The sequence below is a fragment of the Dioscorea cayenensis genome, chromosome 24 (genome assembly GCF_009730915.1).
Source record: "Dioscorea cayenensis subsp. rotundata cultivar TDr96_F1 chromosome 24, TDr96_F1_v2_PseudoChromosome.rev07_lg8_w22 25.fasta, whole genome shotgun sequence".
In the NCBI taxonomy this organism is placed as follows: domain Eukaryota; kingdom Viridiplantae; phylum Streptophyta; class Magnoliopsida; order Dioscoreales; family Dioscoreaceae; genus Dioscorea; species Dioscorea cayenensis.
The window spans coordinates 911,820-938,000 of record NC_052494.1 but is presented as its reverse complement, the minus strand read 5'-3'; the positions used below and the strand labels follow the sequence as shown (position 1 = coordinate 938,000).

Here is a 26,181-nt window from a genome sequence, read left to right as displayed (position 1 = left end):
ATGCATGTCATGCTCCTTTCCAGCATATAGACAGATGGGAATAGGTCTAGATGGTTCATATACATAAAATCTTTTAGGTATGGAATTTTATCATTAATTTTTGATGCAATTCCTCAGGCCGTGTTCATAATTTGCGTGGTTGTAGCTGTTCATTCATATCACAGGTATGCTTGGGCGTCACACTCTTTTTTTTTTTTTTGCTTTCATATTATAACTAATTTTCTGCAGGAAATTGGCTTATGCCCTAATTGATAATCTATCGAGACAACTCCAGTACGCATCTAGGACTAAGGTCAGTGGCTGGTTTGTGGTTTTAAATTATTGTTAGGATATGGTGATGTGCAATTTATATAGCCTACTTGTGAATGATGCTTGAGTCTGTTATTTAGCATTCGTAAAAAGATCTTTTAATTTTGCAGCTTATGCTTGGCAATAGTGATTATCACACGGTACATTGTGGTTGATTCACGTGATAAAAATCACTTAGTTATTCTTATCTCAAAATTACACTTTATGGTTTACTCGCAATAACTTATATAGTCATTTAAAAATTGCAATGTTAATATCTAATGGAGCCTTTTGTTACACTGTACAGTAGTTGGAGGAATTTAATTGGCTCAATTATTTTAAGTTGGGTAGCTTATGAGATGAGCTTGATGGCACTTGTAGAGGTAATGCATGCCTTTCTGCTTTATGTGCCGCTTAGACCTTAATGTGAACTACAATTGTTGATAAACACTTCATTTAGTTTTTAACTTTGCTTCCATATTCCAGCCATGGAGAAATTGGTTGATGTCTCATTTTCTTTCCGCCGATATAGAATTCTTGGGTAAAATTGATGAGCTATTTTCTAATGTATCTAGTATATTTTTCATATTAAAAATAGGTTTCTTGATAAAATTATATCCTCATTTTGGCACTTAAAAATCTCTCTTTTTTGTTGCGAAGGAGTTGACATGGGCTATTGTCTTTGGACTTATTTTTGCATTTCAGAATTGTGCAATGCCATTTGAGTGAATAATTCTGTTCTGTCCTATCATGTTTTATTGTTTACTTTGGTTAGAATTTTGGCTGAGGATGAGTTTGAATTGAAATCAGATCTGATGTATGGAATTTTTACTATTGAATGTTAAAAGATCAATAAGTTAAATAGTATGTCTTGGTGTAGATATTCTGTCATCATGTAACATCATCTCAACTTGATTCGTTGAAGTTTGGATCCAATATTTGCCAAGAATATTTTTCACTTTATTCTGTCATTTCCTTCATAGCTTCTCTTATATTTCTTGGCTACATTTTGAGATGCTTTTTACTTTTTAACTGAGAACATTGCATATACGAGATCTATTTATGACCAACTCAGAAGCAAAATATGTCATGCGATCTTGCTGTCCATGGTTACTCCCTGCTTTGAATTTTGAGCAGGGAAGATAACGGAACTTGATTTGGTGACAAAGGTGAATTCCATGTCAATTTTATCGTTGTTCTTCTTTTCACCCAAGTACTTGTGTTTTCTCTGTTTGTGAGGTTCTGTTGTTTCTGTGCTTATTTTCTCAACCAATATAAATTTCTTTGTCTTTTCTTGTTAATTCGTAGTAAAAGCATAATGACCTGGAGAAGTCATGTTGACTCCTTTATTCAATGCTTGAGTATTTAGTTGAAGTCCTTTTGTTATTATTATCTTTATTCATTTGGTAGAATTCCTTGATGTCAAATACTGCCTTGTTTTATAAGTCTTTTGATATTTTAAAATTAAATTAAGGGAGACCTTATTCAGGTTACTTGTCAGCCTTTGATTTTTCTTGTGAAGGAATATTTTGTGTCAATATTTGCAATTTGTACAGCCCTGCATTCCAGTGAACATCCAGAAAAGGAAATGGTAGGGATTGCTCTTTGTAATTCAAGTCTGCAGATTGGTAAACTTTCGGAGCTTGAATGGATGACCTTATAAGAGAACACATGGTTTGTAGATACCCATTCTCTTTTCTTCTACCTTTCAATGCCTTCTTAAATTCTGTTCATTTTTTTTATTGGTTGCTTCTTTTCACATATGAACACTGTTAACATTTTTTTGATGTAAATCGAGCAAATTATATTATCTTCCCCTATTATATTGTTATGCTCACCTGGCCTTTGCTTCAGTTGTTTTAAGGCCAGTTGCTTGCGGAAACAAATATCTCGTGTTGAGATGTTATTACTTTGGTAGTTTTCTTGATCATTAGATTTTTCTCCCTTTCCAAAGCAAAATCAATGCTGATATAGAAGCATACTCATGATTATTTTATTTTTTTATTATATTTATGTTTTGTTTAGTAAAGAGTAGGATTCTTATCTCTTTGGTGGGAGCGCTCATTGTTTTGATTGGCATTATTATCTCTTGCTCACTTTGATAGCATCTGAGCTGTCAATGAAAACTAGCAGGCTGGCTAGAAAAGTTATCCCTTTCAAAGCACGCTTTCAGTGAAGTGCCCTGTATGATGGCTTATGGTCTTTGCCTTATATTTCATTTCAATTAGATTCATAGTATTAATGACTAAGTCACTTAGTAGGAGAAGTACTTTTTTCTGTTGGAAATTATGATCACCTTTGCATGCCATTAGTGAACCATGGAAGATGGCTATTGTATCTTACTGGCAACATTCTATTCTGAAGTTAGTGTGATTTTTTATTTCTTATTTGCTTCCTATTTCTGATTTTTTTCATGTAGGTTCAACTGTCAGCTTCCTTTTGTCTCTTGCTTCATCTTCTGTTGACCCATCAATGCCTTTGTTCTCCAAAATGATTGTTACATTTCAGTCAAAAGTGTTGCTGATGGTTTTCTAGAGAAGTACTTTATCCTTTTGCCAGTTCTTTTCTCATCTTTGCCTATTAATGTAGTTGCCTCATGTTATTTGTTTTGATCACTTAGGGATGATCATAATACTTAAAAAGGCATTGTTAATCAGATAAACATTTTTCTCCCTGATACAGTTTTCAAGGTGATTCTTTCTCATCTATGATAACATTTTTCATACTGAAATTTTTCTTGTTGATTTCATAATTTTTGTAATTCAAATTTGATTTTGTTAAGTTTAATTTATTGTATACATATATTTTCTAGTATAAATCCACTATCAAATTTCTTCAGCGGCCCATCCTCATCTCAAGCGGCATAAGTTCTCTACAATTGAGGTTCTTATTGATGTAATTGGGTATACAGCAGCACTTTCTTGCACTTCAATGTGAGTTGTTTGTAAATTTCTTTACTGTTGGGTTTCATTACTGGATTTTATTTTTTATTTTTTATTTTTTGGCTGACGGAATAACTGTTGCTTTATGCATTTCTTGGGCATAATCATGTTGATTGAGCCTTTTCATTTTCTTTACTAGTTTGATTGTACATGATGCATTGTGCCATTTCATGCGATTGGTTTTAAAACAAGCTTGATGACACCATTCTTTTCACCTAATGACATGTTGTGGTGATGGCGGGTATGTGTGCATATACATGTGGTTGGTGGTGAATTGTTTCGGCAGGTGGTGAACACCTAACAGGTTATTCTTGACCGTGATTGTGTTGGATAAAAAGATATTGAAGTAGAATTACTATAGATTTTTTTAAGTAGTAGAGTGCTGCTGCACTTGCTATTTTCCCTCATCATTCAAAGGTACTAGACACAGCTTTATGAGGAAGCTGTATATAGGAAATTACATAGAGAATTTAACAGTCTAGGGACTTAGCAAAACATTAAATAGGCCTAGAAAACAGCAAAGTATTAAATGAATGAGATCCAACTCCTTGGAACTAAACCATGACTTTTGACTCACGGTTTTCCTCACAGATTGGTGAGTCTTGAGTTGACACACTCTTCTTGTGCTTTAACAGTTGCATGTATTATTAATATGGCCTATATGGACTTAGATAGTTATCTACTTTTTCCGTAATCAAATTAATAATTTTCTTTTTGGAGTCCCCTGGGTTTGTGTCTTCTGGGCTACAATTTGTTATTGCTGTTTGCAGTTATATCTTTAGCATTGTGGGGTATTTTATCAGGAGCCAATCCTTGGGAAACCAATGTTGTGGTATTATATCTATTTTGCTTGACACTTGTAGGAGAAACCCCACAAAAGAAGCATTCAATGTGCTTGGCGAACAACTTCAGGTATTCATCCTTATCATGTACTATCAATTTTCTATCACCATAGTTTAGTAATATTTTAGCTATTAATTCTTATATTTGTGCTGAGCGTTGCAGTTTTTGGTTTCAAAATTGGTTGCTTGTTGCATTCCATCTGAAGCCCAGGTTACTTATGTTTTTTCACTCCTAAGGTCATATATCTGCTCCATCAGCTAACAGCAGATGCTGACCCATCAATAAAATAGATAGGGTGGCTTTTGCATTTCCCAAGGATTAGTCTTATGTGAAAAGAAATTCATCCTGGAGGATACTGCACAGGCAAACTATAGGCTGAAAGTGGCCCAACTGGATTTATCTAGGAAATTGTCATAACTGATTCCTTTAAACCAACTTACAAAACTGGAAACCCTGAGGATCAGTTGAATGAGTCAAAAACTTTCAAAACCAATGAATATTTTTCTAGTTCATTAGGTGATGCTCCTAGCTTCCACAAGGTTTACTTTTTTGGAGGTGTTGATCTATATATATATAGGAGTCGTATCAACCGTTCGATTTTAATCGAACGGTTCAGCACTATTAAATTGTCAAAGATCTCCAGGCACCATTTATAATTACAAAGAAAAAGTGGGATGGCCAAGATTTTTAATCTAACCACACAATCAATCTCAAGATCGAAATAATCTCAAACGTTATTGTGACTATTATGTTACATAGTGAATGCATATGTTTTAATCTAAATCAAAACTAAACTCAAATTAAACTAATTAACTCCATCCCCTTAAACCAAATTTCATCTCACTGTAGCACACCAGTTAATAGTTTCACCGCTGGATGTTCTACTTAACGTCCCGTATCACATACTACCATATATATTTTGTGCATATTTCTTTAAATATCCTGTGAGAGCTATTTTTATTGCCTGTTCATAGAAAACAGCTACCAAAATTTGCACAAGAAATTTCTAATGGGAGAAATCATTCAACTCGAAAGCAATGATATACTTAACCATAAAACCAGCTACAAACGTTGATCCCAGTTGTCGCCATATCTCCTGTAGAGACTGTGAACAAACGGTATGAATGATAAAAGCCCTTGCTGTTGATTTCATTTCAATGGTGAGTGTTCAACTAGTTATCCTGCCAGTGTGATATTTTTTTCTCTGAAAAATGTATATTTTTATTTTATTTTATTTTATTTTCCTTTGCATGTTTTATTTAATTTTATGCCAACGGTTTGGCATTGGAGATCCCAGTCAGAAGCATCTAACCCCACCATCTTATTATGATACTTCGAAGGATTTTGATCTACAATGCGACAGTGGAGTCACTGAGATTTTAAGATTTATAATGAAATATCTGCTCGATGAATAAGTCAATATTGTGACAAGGCATCTCTATCTCTACAGGTAACTTTCAGTGTCATTTTCTGAACTTCTGCTGTCACTTGTTTTGCAAAAAGTTTGTTATAGCATCATAAGGTAATGTCATTTACCAGATCATGTTTTGGCTGAGGCTGAGGTATGCTGGAATTATCACCTGGCGTATATTCTGAGCCCTAGCCTTACTTCTTGAATGGAGTTTGTCTTTTACTCATCTGTTAGTTTAGGGTCTTTTAAGCTTGATCTAATTACACCCAACTTTATTTATTATGCAAACTTTGTTTTATAAGTGCTAACAAGGCCCTAAGCTCTATTTGAATTCATTTAAGTAGTTATTTTTCAGAAATTTTATGTTGATTTAGGCAAGTTTATATATATATATATATATATATGATACTTTTTTGCTCTACAACAATATGTTCACAACTTTTGATCCTTCTAATGAACTATTAAAAACTATTATGCTTGTAATTTTTATTTATTGACGCGAGAGGAGGGTGCGGATTGCTTCTTCTTGTTGTTGCTTGTATGTGAGTTTGGATCTGGTAGTCAAGGCTTCCCACTAGAAATTTATGGCCCACCTGACTTGGGAATTTGGTAGTATATTGTTGCCTTCTATTGACATGGTACTAGCTAATATGACAAGTTGTTTCACCTTCCTTTTCTTGATTGATGTGCATAACCAAAGGTATTTTCTCATACATGAGGCTGGCCCAATTTGCTCTATCATCACTCAATTCCCAAGTGAGAGTTCTTTTAAATTGAGGTTATCAGTAGTTTTGTTGTCAAATCCCAAGCATAGTGGTCCTATTTTTCTGTATAAATTTAAATTTTTAATTCTTCTGTTTTTAATAGTACTGTGTTTCTTCATTTGTCATCTGCTTCTTACTGATTTGTAGGTTCATTGAAAAGGTGTTCACTTGGCGCTAGTTGAGAAGTTACTAGTGGATTCTGAAAACATTCAATGGGTAATCAAAGATTTCCAAACTTGAGATTTTTTTCCCTCCCTCGTGTTTCACTGTACTCTGTTACTTTCATCTACTTCATGTGTGACTTTATCAAAGGAACAATATTTATTTATTTATTTATTTATTATTTTGGTTGAAATTTAGTCTCGAAAGGGAACATGATATTTGTTCCCAACATTTTTTTGTGTATTTTGTGCATGTGGTTGATCAATGTAGCTCTTGTTTTGAAAAGCACCTTCACAAACTCTTCTGCCCTTTATATAGGTCATAAGTTCATATAGTGAATTCTGAACCTCCCAGCTCCTGAAGTTTTGCATGGTTAGGATCTTTTGCCGTAGGCTAGTAATAAGTAGTGCCATAAAAATAGTAAGTTTATGCTTGGGTTTCAGGTGAAATGATAGCTGAGGAACAGAAATTTGTTTGACCTATTGAGTATTGAGTTTGGTGTAATTAATAAGGAGTGAGTTACTTCTAACATTCACATTGGGAATTGATATTGTTTGTATTGGGACACTGCTCTTGGTTTTGAATCGATAGGAGAAATATGGTAAAAAGCCTGATAGCCAAATGATCTGTCTTGCCAATGTTTTGATGATCAGTTACAACATTAGAGGATTATTTCTTTTCTATAATGCTCTCATTAATTTAAAATAAAATAACTTTGGGTCTGCAAGTTTAATATGGCCTAGCTTATGATCATCGATCTTTATTTGGGAACATTTGCTGGTTTTGTTAGCTTTGGTCTATAACAGGGACTGTGTCATTGGAAGATTCTTCCCTGTGGGTAGCAGAGACAAAGACCTATGAGGAATGGGTCTGCCCACTTGTGTGCTCGCTGATCAGTCGTAGTGATGATATCATCCTGAGGTAGTCAATTTCCCCCAATGTAGGCTTGCTGTCCTGCTAAATTGTTTGTATCTTTCTTTGCAGTCTCATGTGTGCCATTTACAGATTGCACCAGGATATAGTTCTTCTGAAAGCTGAAGTTGCTGAACTTCTATTCCCAAATGTTTTGATGAACCTAGTAGGAAGGGTTGATTCAAAATACGGACATTTGCCATTTAATGTCAAGGAAGGTCCTGAGGTTGCCAATTCTATATGATATATAATGATTATTATTTTGTTAACATAGATGAGCATTTACATATCGTAAGAGTGTGTAGATTATGTTTAAGGGTTTCCATAAGTTGGTTAGATTCGTATCTTGGTAATTGTTACCTTTTATTTTGTTAATGAGTATGAAGAAGCTCATGCTTTTTCATGTGAGTAGCAAGAAGAAATTGCATGCTCGTGTTTACCAATCAGAATCTGAAGTTGTGTGCCATTTACAGATTGCACCAGGATATAGTTCTTCTGAAAGCTGAAGTTGCTGAACTTCTATTCCCAAATGTTTTGATGAACCTAGTAGGAAGGGTTGATTCAAAATACGGACATTTGCCATTTAATGTCAAGGAAGGTCCTGAGGTTGCCAATTCTATATGATATATAATGATTATTATTTTGTTAACATAGATGAGCATTTACATATCGTAAGAGTGTGTAGATTATGTTTAAGGGTTTCCATAAGTTGGTTAGATTCGTATCTTGGTAATTGTTACCTTTTATTTTGTTAATGAGTATGAAGAAGCTCATGCTTTTTCATGTGAGTAGCAAGAAGAAATTGCATGCTCGTGTTTACCAATCAGAATCTGTTTTATGTTTTTGAACTACATAATATTCACCAGTTGAATAGGTCTTGTGTTTCTTTGAGTAAGAAGAAATTGGTGGTTTTCATTGTGCAGGTTCAGGAGAACATCTTCCTTGAGTCAAATGACTTGATAAAATCAATTCATGTTATCTTGGATGCATTGAATAGACTAAGGTAGTGGAATTAAATCAAAATTTACTTTGATTGTTGATGATGTGTGAGCTGTTCTCAATGTGAGTCATCTTTTTTTTTCTTTTTTCTTTTTATGTGTGTATTTTTTTCTTGTATGGTCTGGAAAATACTGAAGATAATGATTAGTGGAACATGATATATGCAACTGTATATATGGCATGTGAAATTTGGAATCATGTGCTCAGTGGAACATGACTTGTATGCCCTCTTGATGGTGCATGCATGTTATTCCATATTTCTATCTTTCGACACACATATTTCATGTCAAAATGTCCATCTCATCGCGGGTGGAATATGTTTTTGTTTTTACCTTTTGGATCATCCATGTGTGTATGCTGTTTATGTATAATTTTTGCAGAAACTTATCTTCAGTTTAGAAAGTGTTGTGTTGGAAGAACCCAAATAGTTTATGATACATGGCACAGTTTTTATATAGGCATTTTGAATGCTCAAGTCTTGCAAGATGATCATGATGGCTGGGAGACTAGATTCTGGAGTTAATGTTGCTGATGTAGTCTAATTTCTGATTAATTTTATGGTAAGTCTTCAAACTCTTGTTTACAATTCTAACTCTGAAGACTAAGGACATCAACTTATGCTTGCTTGTCGTCACAATGCTTGGATTTTCCAAGAACTGATAGTGATACTTGTGCAATTTTACAGCAAGGCAGGATTTCTTGGTACACAAAGGCTCATTGCATTCCATACAAGTAAAGGAACATTCCTCCAATGTGCTCCTATCAACTAAATTATGGAAGAAGGTAAGCATTTGGTCTTTATTACATCTTACTATTTTACTTGTCTTTTTGAAATATACTCACCCTTTAAGTTACTCTCGTCATATTGTCAATTTTATGTTCATTTAGTATTCTTAAGAAGCCATACAAAACAGCAACTTCCACTTACAACTATGAATTATGATGGATATTCGAAAGAGAAATGTCTCATAGAGATTTGAATATTAAATTCTCAAAAGTAGTTTTAGGTTAATAGTCTTCGGCTAGTTGTATATTCGATTCTACATTGGATGATAATGATCCTTCTTTGATCTTCTGTGATAATGGCAAGATTAAAATGGTTATCTAGGATTAAGAGGATGAGAATTTTCTGAATATTTATGCTCTTCCTTGGGATTGATTCAATGTTGTACCAATTATTTTTCGAGAATTTCATTTCTTGATGGGATGACAATGTTACTTTGCAAGTCATTGTCTAATTCCTTGGTATACGTTTTTATGCAGCACGGATAATTTTTTCAGTTTGTTGTAAGTTTCCATGTATTTCTGTTTCCTCAATTGAGAATACTTTTTAGGTTTTCTTTCTTGGCATCCTAGATAGCATGTAATGATAGTGACTTCTTTTTTTGGATTTTTAATTTATATGCAATACTTCAATTAATTGCCTTTTTCTTTTGCTGGTTTTTGGGAAGGTTTACTGACTTTCAATTGATTATCTTGTAGTTGCCAGAGCAGCAATTGTAATTGTAATACTCCCTAGCATTATGCATGCTACTCATGGATATCAGTGATCATGTCAACAATTCATTTGTTTCTAAGGTTTACGAACAATTTGTTGAATAGCATCTGAACGTCATAAATATAATTCCTGTATATTTGGTTAACACTGCTTCACTTCCATTTGAATCAAAAAACAGTTTGATATTCTATTTAAGGGTTGAATGATGATTCGACCAGTAGACTGGACAGCATGATTTTGCCTCAAAATTTCAAAGTCGGATAAATTTATCCATTCTGTTGTTATATCCTACTTTACAGTGCACTGTCATGTGTGACGTTCTTGCAGGTGTCCACATGTAGTTCCTAGCCATCTAGCCTCCATTCCTGTTGATGCATGTGCTTAGAAGGCTTAAAAGCTTCTAAAACAGTTCTTTTTATTTTTTAGCTTATAATTCTTGCTGCAGGATAGTTGTTTTGCTTTAGCCCTATCAAATTTTAATCTAAATATTTGCCTTACAAATTATTAATTTCCTCATAGTTGTTTTTGCTCATTTTATCTCTCTTGCAGAGAACTGGCTCATTCTTCACAGCAGTAATGTATGTGGAGCATTAGTGAAGAAAATTTTAATGGTCTCACACTAGGGTGTCGTGATTTTTCCCATTTTGAGACTGTATTCTTTGCTCATCTTAAAGTTAGCTGTTAATAGGAAAATAATTGACAATGATTGCTTATATTCCTTTTCATTTGTCAAACTTTCTTTTCTCTACAATATAATTTTTTAAAAAAGTTTTTGCTTATTCTATGCAGCTACCTCCACATATCGAGCTAGTGATTGTAGCAATTAACTCATATCAATGAACCTGACAGTATATATGGGATCATTCAATCACAACAGGTTAGTTCTGTATTAGCTTTATGAGAATTGTCTGTGAGTTATTTTTTTTTTATTTGTCAAGTTTTTAACTTCTTTGTTCCGAAAATTGAGGAGTATTTGAATAGTATCTTATATAATATTTCCTCAAAATAAGTGTACATTGCAGAAGAATTTTTCTTTAGTGAAGCTTATATGATTGATTGTTCCTGCAACCTGTGTGATTCTTCTGCTTTTGCTAGACAGGGGCTTTCAAGTTGAGGCAGCAGTCCTTTCGCAATAGAATATCACTTGCATGTTAAGGCCAGAATTATGATAGAGCACGTAAAATAATGTAAAAATCTTCTGATCTGAGCAATGTAAAAGAATGCAGTGCTGCAAGCTAAGCCAACAAAATGCCTGGTTTGTGTTGTTTGCTTCTGGATCAATTCTTGTCGAATTGTGGTAAGCCAACAATAGTAAAAAGGAAAGGTGTCAGGAGCTGAGGATGACGGTATAGCGGAAGATGGATCTGAAGGTGGAACAAGAGATGAAGAAGGAACAACGGGGAGACTCTATAGTAGGAACTAAGTCCAAAGGAGAAAGTCAAGAAACAAATGACTGGGAAAGGAGAGGAAAAGGGAGGTCGAGTAGCTAAAGAGTAGAAATAGGGGACGACTCGCCGTAAGTGACATCACGAGATATGCGAATGCGACGAGCGTAAGGGTCAGCAGCAACGATAACCCTTATGTTCAAGACTATACCCAAGAAAGACACACTCAATCGATCGAGTCATGTTAACTTAGATATGCTCACGAGGTGCAAGTGAGACATAACGAGACACAACCAAAAGACCCGAAGATGATTATAACGAGGGAGGAGAGCCAAACAAGATTTCTCTAGGACATTTACTCAAGAGAAGATGATGGTTGCATGTTAATGAGATAAAACCGATGTGGAAAGCGCACTCAAAACGAAAGAGGAACAAAAGAGCAAATTAGGGAGAGTCCGAGCGCCTCAATCATGTGACGATGTTTACGCTCAAGCAATCCCATTCACGCGATGAGCACTGTGACAAGAAAAGTTGAGGAAGAGTACCCTTTCAGATGAGAGAAATTGACGAAAAGCGAGAGATGATACTCTCCCGAATCGAACGAAAAATACGAATGATGATGGAAAACGAGTGTGAACCATGCTAGCAAATGACTGATAGATGGATAACAATCGAGATCGATGTTTCATGAAGTAGACCCGTGTATATCTAGAGTAATCATCAATGAAAATGACATAATACTTGTGACCACCTTTGGAAGTAAAAAGGCGCAGGACCCCAAAACATCGAGAATGAACTAAATCAAAAAGACGACTGAGACTTAGAGATGCTTGCGAGAATATGGCGGATGTACTGCTGCCAAGCTTACAACCCTGAACAATGAAAACCAACATCAATAGACACGTGACCCGGGACACCTTTGATGAACTAAGGAGACAAACGCGAGCCACATAGATGACCTAGGCGATGATGCCATCGTGGAAAGGTAGCGTAAGCAGAAGCGAGATCCTTGAACATGGATCGTAGGGCGGTGATCCGTGGATAGCGAGGCATGGTAGAAGCAAGAGGAAGAGAGAGACGATCTAGAACGTGAGTCCGCGAGAACCACTACGGGCGATGGCCGCATCAATCACGCCTTTTGGTCCGACGGTCCCGCACATAGCAAGAAGAATCATCAAACCCAACAAAAGCAAATAAGGTCGGTGAGTGACCAACGGACATAAGATTCATAGACAAATTTGAGGAACGAGGGACACATCGAGAACAGATAGTCGAGAAGTAGAAAGAATCCCTCGATGTGAAAGCGAACAAGAAGTTCCATCGCGGGATCCGAATATACGTACCATCGGGGCGTGTGTTTGCGGGATGAAAGGCGAGAATCGTCCGAGGTCATGTGAAAAAGAAGCCCCCGAGTCTAAAACCCAAGAGGAAGTAGTAGTACCGAGGTCGACATCGAGGCGGCGGATCCAGTATGCATGGACGGGAGGATCAGAAGAAGCCCCAGGAGCAACTCCGCGACGAGATTCAGAGGAGCGCGATCGAAACTCGCCAGTCGCTCGGGATGCGACTTGAGCCGGTCTTGAAAGCACGACGACTGCCTTCTTGCAATGGGTGCGAGTGATAGAGTCAACGAAGGACTCTTAATCACCGCAGCGAACGAGAATCGCTAAAAACGAAGTGTGTGAGATCACTGGAGTAGTAGCAAGAGCACGAGACGTGTCTCCTCGGCAATCAGGCGTGCGTTTCACAGAAAGGTCGGAAGAGGATTACGCCCAAGAAGTCGAACGCCAGACGGGCTCGAGCTCGGGCGAGGCGCATCACAAACTGAAACATGAGGTTCTGTTGCTCATGTTTTTCTTTTGCGACACAATTCTTGCAACCGGAGCATCCCCTTTGGCACCATAGCATCCAATCGACCCGGATACACGAGTGAATACGGTGTAGAATTACTCGATCGATAGATCCCGTTGTCTGGAAGACTATCGCGGGTTTTGTAGTAGGAGAACCGGAGTGCCTCACTGGTGTGTAGATAACATTGTTGAAGATAGTCCCAAATTTCTTTTTGTCGATAATAATCAATAAAGCTCATCCCGATGGAAAGCGCCAAGTACTCATGCACAAGATAGCCATGACACGATCATCGGCAGACCCGCCAAGCCTTGACACCAGTGCGATGAGTCGTCGCCTCATTAGGGAGGATCGTCAAGTAGATGAGAGGCTGAGATCAGTTGATCGTAGAGCATGCGTCATCGAAAAATGCCCACTCACGATAATTTTTGACCGTTAAGTCTAATGTCGATGTGAGGAAGAGCACCACTCGCTAATAATCGGGTCGAGGACTCGAATCGGGATCGGCATTTTTTCTTTTACTTTGCGTGCATACCATGCTTTTATGTTACTGCGCACGTATCGATGTCTTTGTATCGTAGTACATCGTGTACATCACACGTCGTGTCGGATCGTGCTACATCATCGCGAGTCGTCACTGCGGTGTGCCGATGCAGGTACATCACTCGTGACGCCGATGCAGGCCAGATCGTGTACTATCACGTCGCGCCGTCATCGCGTGTCGCTGTCATGAAGGAGAAGAGGACCGGGCGGCAATCGAGGAAGGAGAAGACCGGCGGCGACTTAAGAAAGAAGGTCGGCGTCTTGAGGGAGGCCGACAACTTTAGGATGGGAAAATATCGACGACTTGACTGGGAGGCGTGAGATGACCGGAGAAGATAGCGATGGTGACGGTGGAGAAAGAAAGGTCGGCGTCTTGAGGGGGCCAACAACTGAGCGGAGGACGGGCGGAGATGACCGGAGAAGATGACGATGATGACCGGTGAGAAAGAGAGGTAGGGCTTTCTGAGGAGGCCAACAAGTTGACGGGAGGAGGTCGGGCGGAGATGACCGGAGAAGATGACGATGATGACCGCTGAAGATGACCGGAGTTAAATTTCTAAACCCCTCTCGATACCATAGTTAGAATGAGGCTATATGGAATATAGAGAGAATGAAGAGAGGAAGAATGAGATGAAGAAGAATAATGTTCATGTAGTGATGTATACAAGTATATATAGACACAAGAAGTAAAAGGCTAAAATGGGCTATATAGTAATGGGCTCTTTAACAATGTTTTCCCTTTTTGCTATTTTTTCCACATGCCTAAATGTCCAATTTTTTATTTCAAGATGATTTGGGAACTGTGTGTGCATGTTTTGAAGTATTAGGCATGCACGTGTCACTGTTTAGATCCAGTTCTTCCTTTTACATTGATATTCTTGTTGTGAACTTAGAACCACTTCTTGCATCGTTTTCCTTAGATGTTTTTGATCGAGGTATTTCCTTTACTTTCTTTATCTTGTACTATGAAACAATAGTACTTTTCTTGTTTAGCATGATGCCATGTGGAGGGGAGGGCTGGAAACTGGGACTTCTCATTACTTTCTGTAGAAGAGAACTCTAGGAAACATCTTAGGGGTGAGCATTTCAATGAAAATTTCTTCATGTTTGAATATCAGGTGTGTCTAGATTCTTACATTAGATGTTATCTTTTTTGTTAATTATATTATTCCAGTTGCTTGAGGGCGCATTGAAAGAGGGGTGATTCAAGTGAGTTTCATACTAATTTAATGAAAAGAAAGAAGGTAATGAAGCTTATTTCTTTTGAACTCTTGTGTTTTCTCATTTCTATTATGCTTTTTTATTTTATTTTATATTTTTGTTGCTTAACTTTCTTTGTTGTACCATTTGTATGTTAGGAGCTTGTGTTGTCTATATCTAATACTACAGGAGAGTACTGAGTATTTATTCTCATCTATTGTGATGCTTCAGGTAATGGTGATATGGAAAACTAATTGTTTTTTAGTAGCTCAGATTGAGTATGGCCATTGTGTTCTACTTATAGACTCATTGATGCAGATATTATACCATCCTAGCATTGCCTGGGATTTATGTTGGACGCACGAACCAAGTGGAGAAAACACTTGCATCAAGCTTTGTACGATTTTGTCTAAGCCTAGTAGCAGGTAACACGGAATTTGTTGAAGCATTAAAACATACATTTGACCAATATCTCTTTAATTACTTTTACAGTTTAGTTTATAAATTTGTAGATCACGGAAAAAGTCTAGAAGGTCTAATTGTTAATGACCATGCGAAACAAAAGCTTAAGGGAACCGGATTTAATAATTTGCTATTATTCTCTTCCCAATCTGATAATACAACAAATTTCCTAACAGCAGTAGTAGATATATAGAATATTGAAAATATATGCTTAAGACTAGAAGACATTAATTTATTTTTTAGATTAAGTGACATCTTAAGAATTATGGCAATTGCAATAGATGGTAGGTCTGTTATTGAAATAAATGAGGATGATCATACATTATGTCAAGAATATCTTGGCATGGATGTACATATGAATGGGCGTACTGGTGAGATCGCACTTAAATGTCTTAGAGAATATTTTAATTGTCGTAAAAACTGGGCTCTTGAAGAACATGAACTTGATTTCTACATCTGGGTGTTAGTTCTTTACCTAATAAGATCGATTATCATATTTCTAGCATCACATGTAGTTACTTCCTTGGATCTTTTATTTTTGAGGCATATAGAGGAGATTGCAAGTTATACACGGGGTGCGGTACTATTAGCGAATTTGCACCGCAAGTTTGAAAACCACATCAAATTTCAAGCTGGTATTTATGTCAACGTTCATTTTCTGACGGTGAAGTTTAATGTAGTTTTCAAGGTTGCGGTGCAGATTCGCTAATAGGGCTACACCTCATGCATAACGGCCAATCTCTTTTATATTCGTCAACAATAAAAGATAGAGGGGTGGAACTACATGTGATGTTGCAGGGATTAAAATCGATCTATTAGGTAAAGAACTAACGGCCGATGTAGAAATCAATGTCTTGTGATTCAAGAACCCAATCTTTACGAGAATTAAAATATTCTCTAAAGCTATGTTTGGTTGGGGGAGTAGGGAGGAGTGAGGGGGTGTTTGAGTGTAGTGGTTGTTTGGTTGGGGGAGTGAAGAGGGCTGAGAGGGGGTGAGCACCGCTCCTCATCCCTCATAACCCACTCCTCCAAATTATGGTCTTTTGGGGGAGTTGGTGTTTATTAATTTTTTTTATAAAATAATATAAAATACCAAAACTACCCTTAACTTATTTCTATAATTCCCATTATATCCTCACTTATTAAAAACCCTATATTTTACTTATTTTACTTTATGAAAAGACCAAATTACCTTTTATCAATTTGAGAAATTACCATAATATATATTTAAAATCTAGTTTCATTTTTCATATTATTTTTTTCTTAATTATTTAATGTGTCAATTAAAGATTAATAATAATTTTTTTTTAATAATAATAATAATATAAAAAGATAAACAAATATAAAAAATTTAATTATTTTTTAATAATTATAGTATTAGTTTTAAAATAATATTATTAGTAATATTAATATTAATATTAATGTTAACAAAGTTTGTACAAAATAATTTTAGATTCGTAAAAAAATAATTATGATCAATTTTATATAAAAGAGTAAATTAGTAAAATACACATTACATCTCTCTGCACTCTTTCCGACCAAACAAAAAAAAATAGATTACCCGTCCACACTCCTCCATTGAACCAAACATAAAATTTTTTCAAACCCTCCATTCTCCTCCCCTCCTTACTCCCCCTTACTCCCCCCTCTCCCTCTGAACCAAACAAGGGGTAAGCCATTTAAGTGCAATCCCACCTGTACACTCACTTAGAGGTACAACCATGGCAAGATATTCTTGACATAATGCATAGTCATCCTCATTTGTTTGAATAACAGTCCTACCAATTATTGGAATTGTCATGATTCTTAAGACGTCACGTAATCCAAAAAGAAATTAGTGTCTCCTAGTCTTAAGCATCTTTTTTCCATATTATATGTATCTACTACTATTGTTAGGAGATTTGTTGGATTATCGGATTGGAAGGAGAGTAGTAGTAAATTATCAAATCCGGTTACCTTCAGCTTTGTTTTGCATGGTCATTAACAATTAGGCCTTGTAGGCTTTTTCCGTGGGCCACAAATATTGAAGCTAAACTGCAAAATAATCAAAGAGAATTTGGTTAATTGTGTGTGTTAATGTTTCAACAAATTCTGTGTTACAACAGTCTGTGGCTTACTCTTTTTGCTTACTTGTGCGAACCATTCCAGCATGCTGAGAGAACACGAGAGTTCAAAAAACACCTCAAAGTCCAGGTGTTGCTTTTCCCTTTTCCTTTTGCAGTCTTCTATGCCTTGTTGCTTAATGTTTAGCTAGTGCTGTGTTGTATTTTTATCAATGGTTTTTGTTCCATTGCTTGCTGGAATCCTGTTATAGTAGATAACATGACGAATATTACCATGAATACCAGGATTTGGCATAGATTGGTGATAGGATGCAGTGTGACTTTGCAAATCACGAATTCATTTGTAAATGTAATTAGTACTTGCCCTTATGGATGTTGTTATGCTTTCTTATTTTTACCAATTTATAATATTTACTTCAATGATTTTCCTTCAACCGTTTAATATTAGGTAAGGCAGACATGTTGCCATGAGTACCAGCATTTGGCTTGGATAGCTAATGTAAGGTGGTTTAGCATTGCAAATCACAAGCCGATTTTTAAATATAAATTACTACTTGCTCTTTTGGATATTATTATGTTGCTTTTTATTTGCACCTCTTATTAGATTTACTCATTATAAAAAATGCTTGACAGAAGTTTGTTTGATTGACCATAAACACCCAATGGTTGTGCCAAGAATATGCTATGTTGCTTTTTATTTTCACCTCTTATCAGATTTACTCATGCTAAAAGATGATAGAAGTTTGTTTGATTGACCATAACACCCAATGGTTTTAGGTGCCAAGTATTCTTGTTTTCTTGGCACTACTATCTTGGAAATGATTGATTGTTTTAATCATACATATTTACAATTTGGACCAACTTTTCCTCATTGGTAGAATGAATGTGGCGTTTAAGTCATACTAGATATGGATCATATTCATCGAAAATGTCCAAATGTACATTAAATCTTGATTTCATTGGAAACCGTGTATGAGTCAAGGCTCTCCTTATATGAGTGATGAATGACCTGGTCTTCCCCCAAAAACTGTATTTCTGGTTTCTTAGCCTTAAGTTTTGGTCTCATTGGTGGTGGAAGATATTTACGTGTTGTTTCACATGCATAATTTCTGGTTGTGATGACTAAAACAAGCTTTGGGTGCATGCTTTTTAGTTGGAGTCATTCGAACGCAAGCACAACAAAATATGGATCTTTTGGAACCTTTTGTTGCATTTAGACACTCCTTGTTTCGAGCTTTAGATTGCAAAGTATGCAATCTGGAACACCTTCTGGAGTTGGCATGCATTCTTTGCAAAGAATGCTATCCCTGGATCCTGATCTTCGATTAGCCATCTGGAAGACTTATTTTTGGTACTCAGGGGTCCCAGTTTTCTCTGGCTTCTTCTGCTCTGCATGAACTCAAGTTACTCTTTTCTCAATCAGAAAGACTTGCTGCATCCCACACTTATTTTCTTGGAACTCGAAAGGGTGTAATATGGAACTTCCTATTTAATTAATATTATCCATTTTATTTATACTCTGGCACCAAATTCAGATGATATCCCTTAACAAGTGTATGAATAGAATGCATTCCTAGTTGTACAGTAATGATGGCAAGATACTACTGCCTGCGACTAGGACAATAAACATGATTAGTATATAGCAGATACTATAAAGTGTAGTATATCATTTTTTTGGTTGTTCAAATTTGGTGATTGCCCTACCATCTCATATGTCTGTCAAACTATCATCTAGAGAGCCACCTGGTGTGTTACTGAGTATAAGTTTCCTTCCACTATTGACAGCTTGAAGAAGCTAAATTCCTTCGAGCTCAAGGTCAGAATGAGATGGCAATCAGCCTTGGAAGGTACATAATTCGGAATTATAAAATGGATGAGGAGCATCAACTGTGCATTGTTTAATTGGAAAGTGGTTATCAGAGACACGATCTAGCAAGTACAGTTATTTATTGACTTTTTTTTTCTTTTTTGATTATTGTTGCAAGTACAGTCTAAACTACAATTTATTTTGTTTCCGTCACTTGTCCAGCTCAAGAACTAGTTTAGACCAATATTTGAAGCATGTTGTGGAACTCATTGAACAGAGCAACAGCAATGATAAGAAGTCTTTGTCTAGACAATGCCAGACATATTTCCATCTTGCACACTACACCAATAGTTTGTTCAAAAGCTACGAAGAACAGCTTGCCTCAAGTGAATGGCAAGCAACTTTGCAGTTGAGGAAACATAAGGTACCACTTAGAAAGACGTGGTAACAAATGGTTCAGTTGACTTCTGTTTTGCTTGTTTCTTTTACAATGATTTTTCTTTCAGACAAGGGAGCTGGTTGCTCTAATTAGAGGGCTAAGAAGTTCAACAAAGGCATGATTATCGTCATCTCATACGTTTTACCTATGTTATATAACCTTTGTAGTTAGCAATCATATCACCAGTCATTTTGATTTGTAGGGAAAGAGTTGACTGCTCAATAAAAATACAGGAGCTCCAAAAGCAGCTTACAATGTTTACGGAGGAGACTGAAAAGTTGCAGGTATGGTCACTTTCAGATTTGTTCCCAAATTATACTTTTATCTCCCCATTATGGTGTTCTTACATTTACAAATGGAAGTTCAAGATTTGTTCCCAAATTATATTATTATCTCCCCTTTATGAGCCCGGCCCATTCACTTGTTTAGGGGCATGTTGAGTTCATGCTGCTTCTGGTTAATGCTACTGGAACAGATGGCAACCCTCCAAAATTGTTGGTTGGTATTCTGGTGTCATGACCAGCCATGCCCTTTCTGGATGGTTGGTTTATGCTACAAAAAAACATGCCAACTCTCCAGAGTTCTTGTTTAAAAAAAAAGTATAGTCAACGATGATCTGGGAAATCAAAAAAAAAAAAAGTCAGAAATCCTGTCATGTCTTTAGTACCACCTTTTGGGGTTCAAGCAGGTAACACCTCTTATGTGATTATAATGTCATGGATATATTGTTTCTTATCACTGATATCTTTGCACTTTTAATTTACATAAAGCAATTACGTGTATGGTATATGCGTAGAGAAAAAAAAGTACAGTTAGTGATGAACTAGCAAACCAACAAAAAAAAATTCTGAGAAATCCTATCATGTCTTTAGTACTGCCTTTTGGGGTTCAAAGAAGGTAACTCCTCTTATGTGATTATAGTGTTTCTTATCTCTAATATCTATGCACTTCTAGTTTGTACATGAGGCAATTGCGTGTATGGTACATGCATAAGCAAATATATATATATATATATATATATATATATATACAGTTAGTGATTATCTAGTAAACCGGAAAAAAAAACCTGTCATGTCTTTAGTACCACGTTTTGGGTTTTAAAGAAGGTAACACCTCTTATGTGATTATAATGTTTCTTATCACTGATATCTTTTCAACATGATTCTTGACTACTAGTTTCATCCTCCATACAGCCCTTGGCAACAACTAGGATGGCTAGTTGTTGTGCAGTAATATAGACGCTCAAGAGGTGTCTGTTGTAGTCAAAGTAAATTCTCTGCACTTTTAGTTTGAATCACATGTATGGTAGAGGCATAGGCTGAAAAAAAAAACAGTTAGTGATGTAAAAAAATCCCTGAGGAATCCTGTCATGTCTTCAGGACCACCTTTTGGAGTTGAACGAAGGTAACATCTCTTATGTGATTATAATGTTTTTTTATCACTAATATCTTTCAAAATGATTCTTGACCACTAGCTTCATCCATACAGCTCTTGGCACCAACTAAGATAGCTAATTATTGCACAGTTCTATATATGATTTATTTTTTGTTTTTAGCTTGGCAGGATGATAGGGATAAACTCCTGAGTCTAGCATTGGAGGTGTATTGGCAGTGTCTTGCCATGGGCGGAAAATATGGTCTGAGGGTGGTATGTGCTTTCTATGGCATCATTTGAATTTGTCCGGCAGTGAAAATGATGTTTATTGTTTTCAATCATCTGTTACAATATTTAAGACGTGTGACTGAATTCTTGTATACTAATTGGTATATGATAAGACACTGATTCTTAACTTCAAGTTTGATTTGAAATTCATCTAACCATTTGTAACAAATGATGTGTAATATTTTCTATTATCTGTTAGTATATATAAGATGTGATTGAATTTTTGTATACTAATTGGCGTGTGATAAGACACTAATTCTTTTGCTTTAATATACTTGTCTTACCTGTTCCCAATTGTCAAAATTATGACTAGGTAATCCAATAACCAAGAAAAGGAATCCTTTCTAGCATGATATTAGCAGTGGTTTTGAAAGGAAAAAAAATTGAATTCTTACCTTTGAAGTTTGAAACTTATGATTCTCATCAATGGATGCAAATTTGGAGCCAATCCTTCAGGAAGGGAAGCTAATTCGGCAGGTCAACGTTTTGATCGTTGCTCATCATGATCACAATCTCTATCAGGCATTCCTCTCGTCTCTTGATATTCTCTTTCTTTTTTTTTGGCTTCAAATGAATCATATCATGTTAATTTATGTGGTTAATCTTGTTTTAGGCTGCGAGCGTGGTAGCTTTGGCTACAATGACACTGATGCTCCTCCAAACAGGCTACTTCAACATGTTGCAAAGGTTTGATTTTTGTTTTTGTTTTGATTATCTATTTTTTCAATCTGTTCTTTAGTTGTTGGAAATTAAGGTGTTAACAGGGTCTTTCAGTCGAGAGAGATGAAGTCGCAAAGGGAACACCAGTTTCTGAACTCTCTAATTTTGCTGGAGCAGTTCCTGCAAGCCAGCCAAATGCCTGTTTTTACTAATGTCATAGATTTCAGGTGATTTTTTATTGCAAAGCTTGGCCAATGTGTATGTTGACTTTATTGCCGATATTTATGGTTTAAAGGATGCCATGTTATGTTGCGTGTTTTGATAGCTTGATGTTTATGAATAACCATCATATTAGATTCAAAGTTCCTGTGTATATGAAAGTAGATGTTCACATTCAAGCGATTCAAGTAGATTAGAAGAAACTGTTGTTATGGGTGCAATGGGCCATGCTGATGTAGTTTTTCATGTTTAATTCTTTATCAGTGAGACGCAAGACATGCAAGGGTCATCTAAGAGTTTTTTAAAACATGAAAGCAGACATGTATCTGGATTTGATTGTCTCAAGTTTTTACAGCTAAGGGAATTCAATAAGCAATGAGAGTCAAAAACAAGTAGGTACTAGTAGCTTCTTACTACGTCAAATGAATAACAAGTTTTGAATGTCACATTAAAATGTCTTCTTGCTGTAAAATTATAGATTTGTTTTCTTTGAATCCCATGCTTCGTCTTTGTTCTTATTTGTAAGGAATAACCTGCTGATGACTTTCTAGTTTATAGAATGTTGGCTGGTGTACAAGATTTAGTCTTGATGGACGGTTCATTGCAACAGGGAGTACAGACACATTGATCAAGTTATTATTTGGGGGTTTTATTTAGTTACTGTAAGTTTAATGTAAAAAAAATCAGTCAGTATTTGCTTGGTCATTAGTAGTCTCATTTGCACGGCTGATGCCATCCATAAGAATGCGTGTTACATATTGATGAAGCCGCTAATAAAAAATCATTCTCTGTAGGTGGATCAAGTAGGAATTAGTTAAAAGACAATAAAACATAAAAGTTTTAATGAATAATGTTGTTTCTTTTGCAGCATGACCATAAAAATGTCAGTCTTGAAGGGATGAGTAATGCTGGTATTCTTTCTTCTCTTTATCAAAGAATAAATTGAACATAAAATTACATAAGTGTAAGTTGATAACAGATCTGAAAACCAAATTAGTTGTATTTATAAATAGCAATACATATATATATATATATATATATATATATATATATAAAGAGATTTATTCATTGGATTAAGATCAACTTGTTTGTTGAGTTTTACATTTTACAAGTAGCCCACATTTTTTTCAAATCTTTGAGGAATATGTATCTTTAAAAGATTTGAAAGAAGTGTCGGCTACTTGGAAAGACTTAATAAAGACTTAATACTAATAAAAAATAAATTAAATTAATTTCAAGTTATTTAATATTGATTAATATTAAGTCAATGAATTACTGAAGCAATTATTTTATCAAAGCTACCCATCAACTTTTGCCAAAATGAGGTGGAAGGCACCTCCTGCTTTCTTTGCCAACGAAGAAAGGTGAAAATTGTTTATGCCTTTTGAGCCATAAAATTGTATTTAATTAATATTAATCAATATTAAAGAACTTAAAATTAATTTGTTTTATTTTTTTATTTTTTAAAATTTGTTTACAGATCTTAAAAATCAATATTACAACACCAACTAATTAATAAATAATTAATAAAGAAACATGCAGGTGGGTTGAGGATGGAGGTTAATGAAACAGAAAGGATTCATGAATGATAATAAACAAATGATTTTATTAATTATGGTCTTGAGAAGATACATGATAAAAGAATGACAAACTGACATACATTATTGTGATTGATAAAAATTAAGAAGATATATATATATATATATATATATATGTGACGTACGGGCATCACATCATTAATTGTCTGATACATACAGCTGCTGAAATACGAAATAAAAACATACATTACATTACATACATGCATACAATATTGATCACCTCAAGCCATGACCCATGAGACAAGAAAGTTGATTTCCTTGTAGTAGTATCTCACAGTTCTCAGCCTCTTGAGGTTTGTGTACACCCATTATCCCATAGTATGTTTTTGCAGCCTCTTCCTGGTGAGTAGAGTTTCCCGGCCGTTTCATGAATACAGAGAGTGCCTATCATCTTCATGAAGATATTATTATAACATGCAAGTTTTTAATGGAAAAAAATATGCATGTAGCCTGTTAGCAAGATTACATAGGGTTAACGTTACAGTACAACACACCAAGATAAGCGGCGTTTATTATTAAGGTTTAATTAATAGGGTTTCAATTTTCATGCAGACAGGCATTAATGATCCCTCCATCACATGACGTGTGACCATTTTTATGAAAATTAATTAATGTTCTTGCCATCAGTTACTAACTGAGAATATGATTTCAGGGACTGATACAACTTATTTCTCATCGGGTTCTACTTATCAACAAGGTTGTCAGAGCCCGGCCCGATGAGTCGGTGAAAGCGGGGGTCGAGTCGATGGGTTCTAAGGGATTGAGCCAAGAGTCGATAATTAAATATAAAAAAATATTATAATAATTAATAATTATAAATATAATATTAAACCCATAATTATAATATAAAAAAATCTACTTTGAATTTGATATTTAAATTGATAAATGATCTTATATCATGATGAGTTTTGTAATTATATCATTTATTTTTTTATATTTTTTTAAATATTTACATATTTAATATATTAATATATAATTATCGAACTTCCACGAGTGTTATTTATTTATTTATTGGTTGATTTTTGTTAAAAATAGATAGAAATTTAATTCACTAATTATTATATCTCAATTGAGTTTTATTTTTGTTTTTAAATTTTCTTATATTTTTTTATTTAATTAGAATACTTTAATTTTTATATTTTTTTATAATAAAAATTACACTCATTTATTGTTTTTATTTTTCTTAATAAATTAAATTTTTTTAGAAAGTATTTACATAACACATTAATAGATTTTTATTTTTTTAAATGTTAATTTTTTTGTTGGTATGTTTATGATATATATATATAATGTTAATTTTTATTGGTATGTTTATGATATATATATATATAATGTTAATTTTTGTTGGTATGTTTATGATATATATATAAATTAATATTAATAAATATACACGGTTTTGTGGTTCCTAATAATAAAATAATAATAAATTATTAAATATTGTAAAAAAAAATAAACATTATGACTCGATTGACCGGCCACTGGTAGCATCCTGGATTTTTAATACCCGAGTTCGATGGGGTATATCAGGGCCGGGCCATAGTACGGTTCGATTTTCCGGTTGAACCGTGCAGCCGATCCGGGATCGACAACCTTGCTTATCAACTGAAATTGAAGTTGATAAAATAAAATAAAATAAATAATAATATTTTATATTTTTCAAATTAACTATCAAGTATTCAAAAAAAATAATAATCAGTTGCCTCCATATGATCATGTACCAAACATTGATGACTAATGATTTTGACTCTCACATGGCGCCTTGTACTGTTTGTAATACATAAATATATATTAATAATAATAATAATAATAAGGTGTTTAGATGGTAAATATGCTCAGTCAATATATATATAATCAATTATAAGTTACCGATGATTTTTTAATTTATTAACACTGTGTGTTGATATGCACATACTTGATATAATTTATATATTTTATCAATAATGTAAAATAAAATAATTTAATTGACATAAGTAACATATTATCCACTTTATTCTAAAAAAAAAACATAAGTAACATATAAGCACTCAACTAAATTAATGTCTAATGATTAAAAACCCAATTTTGGTATTTTAGCAGCTATCTTAATAGCTCTGTTGTGGGGTAAAAAAACCTTAAGAGCAAAATTTTACATGAGATCGGACAACCCATATGATCATAACATATTTATCTAGATATATATATATATACACACACACACATTTTGTAATGAAGCTGGTTACAACACCAAGTCAGTAATAAATAAATAAATAAATAATAAACACACATGCATGCAGGTGGTTTGAAGATGGAGATTAATTAATCAAGCTAGCAGAAAGGATTCATGAATGACAATAAACAAATGATTTAATTTATTTATTACGCTGTTGAGAAGATATATGCATGCATGATGATAAAAGAAAGACAAATTAACAGACATACATTATTGAGATAAAAAGAAGAAATTAATATATATGTGACGTACCAACATCACATCAAT

General features: G+C 34.8%; 1 protein-coding gene and 1 long non-coding RNA gene across 22 annotated transcripts; both read left to right on the top strand.

Annotated features, from left to right (window-relative positions):
- Positions 1-582: 582 nt before the first annotated feature.
- LOC120252809 lies at positions 583-4,348 on the top strand. 4 transcript variants are annotated; one of them, XR_005534139.1, is made up of 7 exons: positions 583-671; positions 1,845-1,962; positions 2,708-2,827; positions 2,909-2,978; positions 3,128-3,221; positions 4,094-4,142; positions 4,236-4,348. It is a non-coding gene; the product is annotated as an uncharacterized LOC120252809 (long non-coding RNA). The 4 variants fall into 4 exon arrangements; XR_005534138.1 differs by lacking the exon at positions 583-671 and having other exon boundaries at positions 1,336-1,962; XR_005534140.1 differs by lacking the exon at positions 583-671 and having other exon boundaries at positions 1,336-1,962; positions 3,101-3,221.
- Positions 4,349-5,368: 1,020 nt separating this feature from the next.
- On the top strand, positions 5,369-23,108 carry LOC120252842 (cleavage stimulation factor subunit 50-like). Of its 18 annotated transcripts, none has more exons than XR_005534159.1 (17): positions 5,369-5,523; positions 6,396-6,464; positions 7,201-7,331; positions 7,416-7,540; positions 7,796-7,928; positions 8,246-8,325; positions 8,769-8,881; positions 9,007-9,104; positions 10,609-10,696; positions 14,589-14,672; positions 14,770-14,839; positions 14,954-15,026; positions 15,114-15,220; positions 17,406-17,450; positions 19,106-19,256; positions 19,350-19,551; positions 19,634-19,682. XR_005534159.1 is itself a non-coding variant. In XM_039261027.1 (9 exons), exons 4-9 carry the CDS (start codon positions 19,821-19,823, stop codon positions 22,484-22,486), a joined length of 492 nt encoding a protein of 163 aa, XP_039116961.1. In that variant the 5' UTR covers positions 16,738-19,256; positions 19,350-19,551; positions 19,634-19,681; positions 19,769-19,820; the 3' UTR covers positions 22,487-22,964. The 18 variants fall into 18 exon arrangements, 7 of the variants coding, with proteins under 7 accessions (XP_039116961.1, XP_039116965.1, XP_039116963.1 ...); XR_005534157.1 differs by having other exon boundaries at positions 17,363-17,450; XR_005534154.1 differs by having other exon boundaries at positions 7,217-7,331; positions 17,363-19,256.
- Positions 23,109-26,181: the final 3,073 nt, after the last annotated feature.

What these genes read in the sequence shown, in the direction of transcription:
- LOC120252842 (XM_039261025.1), top strand. Translation starts at nt 20,221, where the DNA reads ATGTCTTTAGTACCACCTTTTGGGGTTCAAGCAG. An exon ending in ATGATCACAATCTCTATCAG is followed by an intron (nt 21,751 to 21,841) that starts GCATTCCTCTCG and finishes ATCTTGTTTTAG; the next exon opens with GCTGCGAGCGTGGTAGCTTT. An exon ending in ACTAATGTCATAGATTTCAG is followed by an intron (nt 22,116 to 22,371) that starts GTGATTTTTTAT and finishes ATTCTTTATCAG; the next exon opens with TGAGACGCAAGACATGCAAG.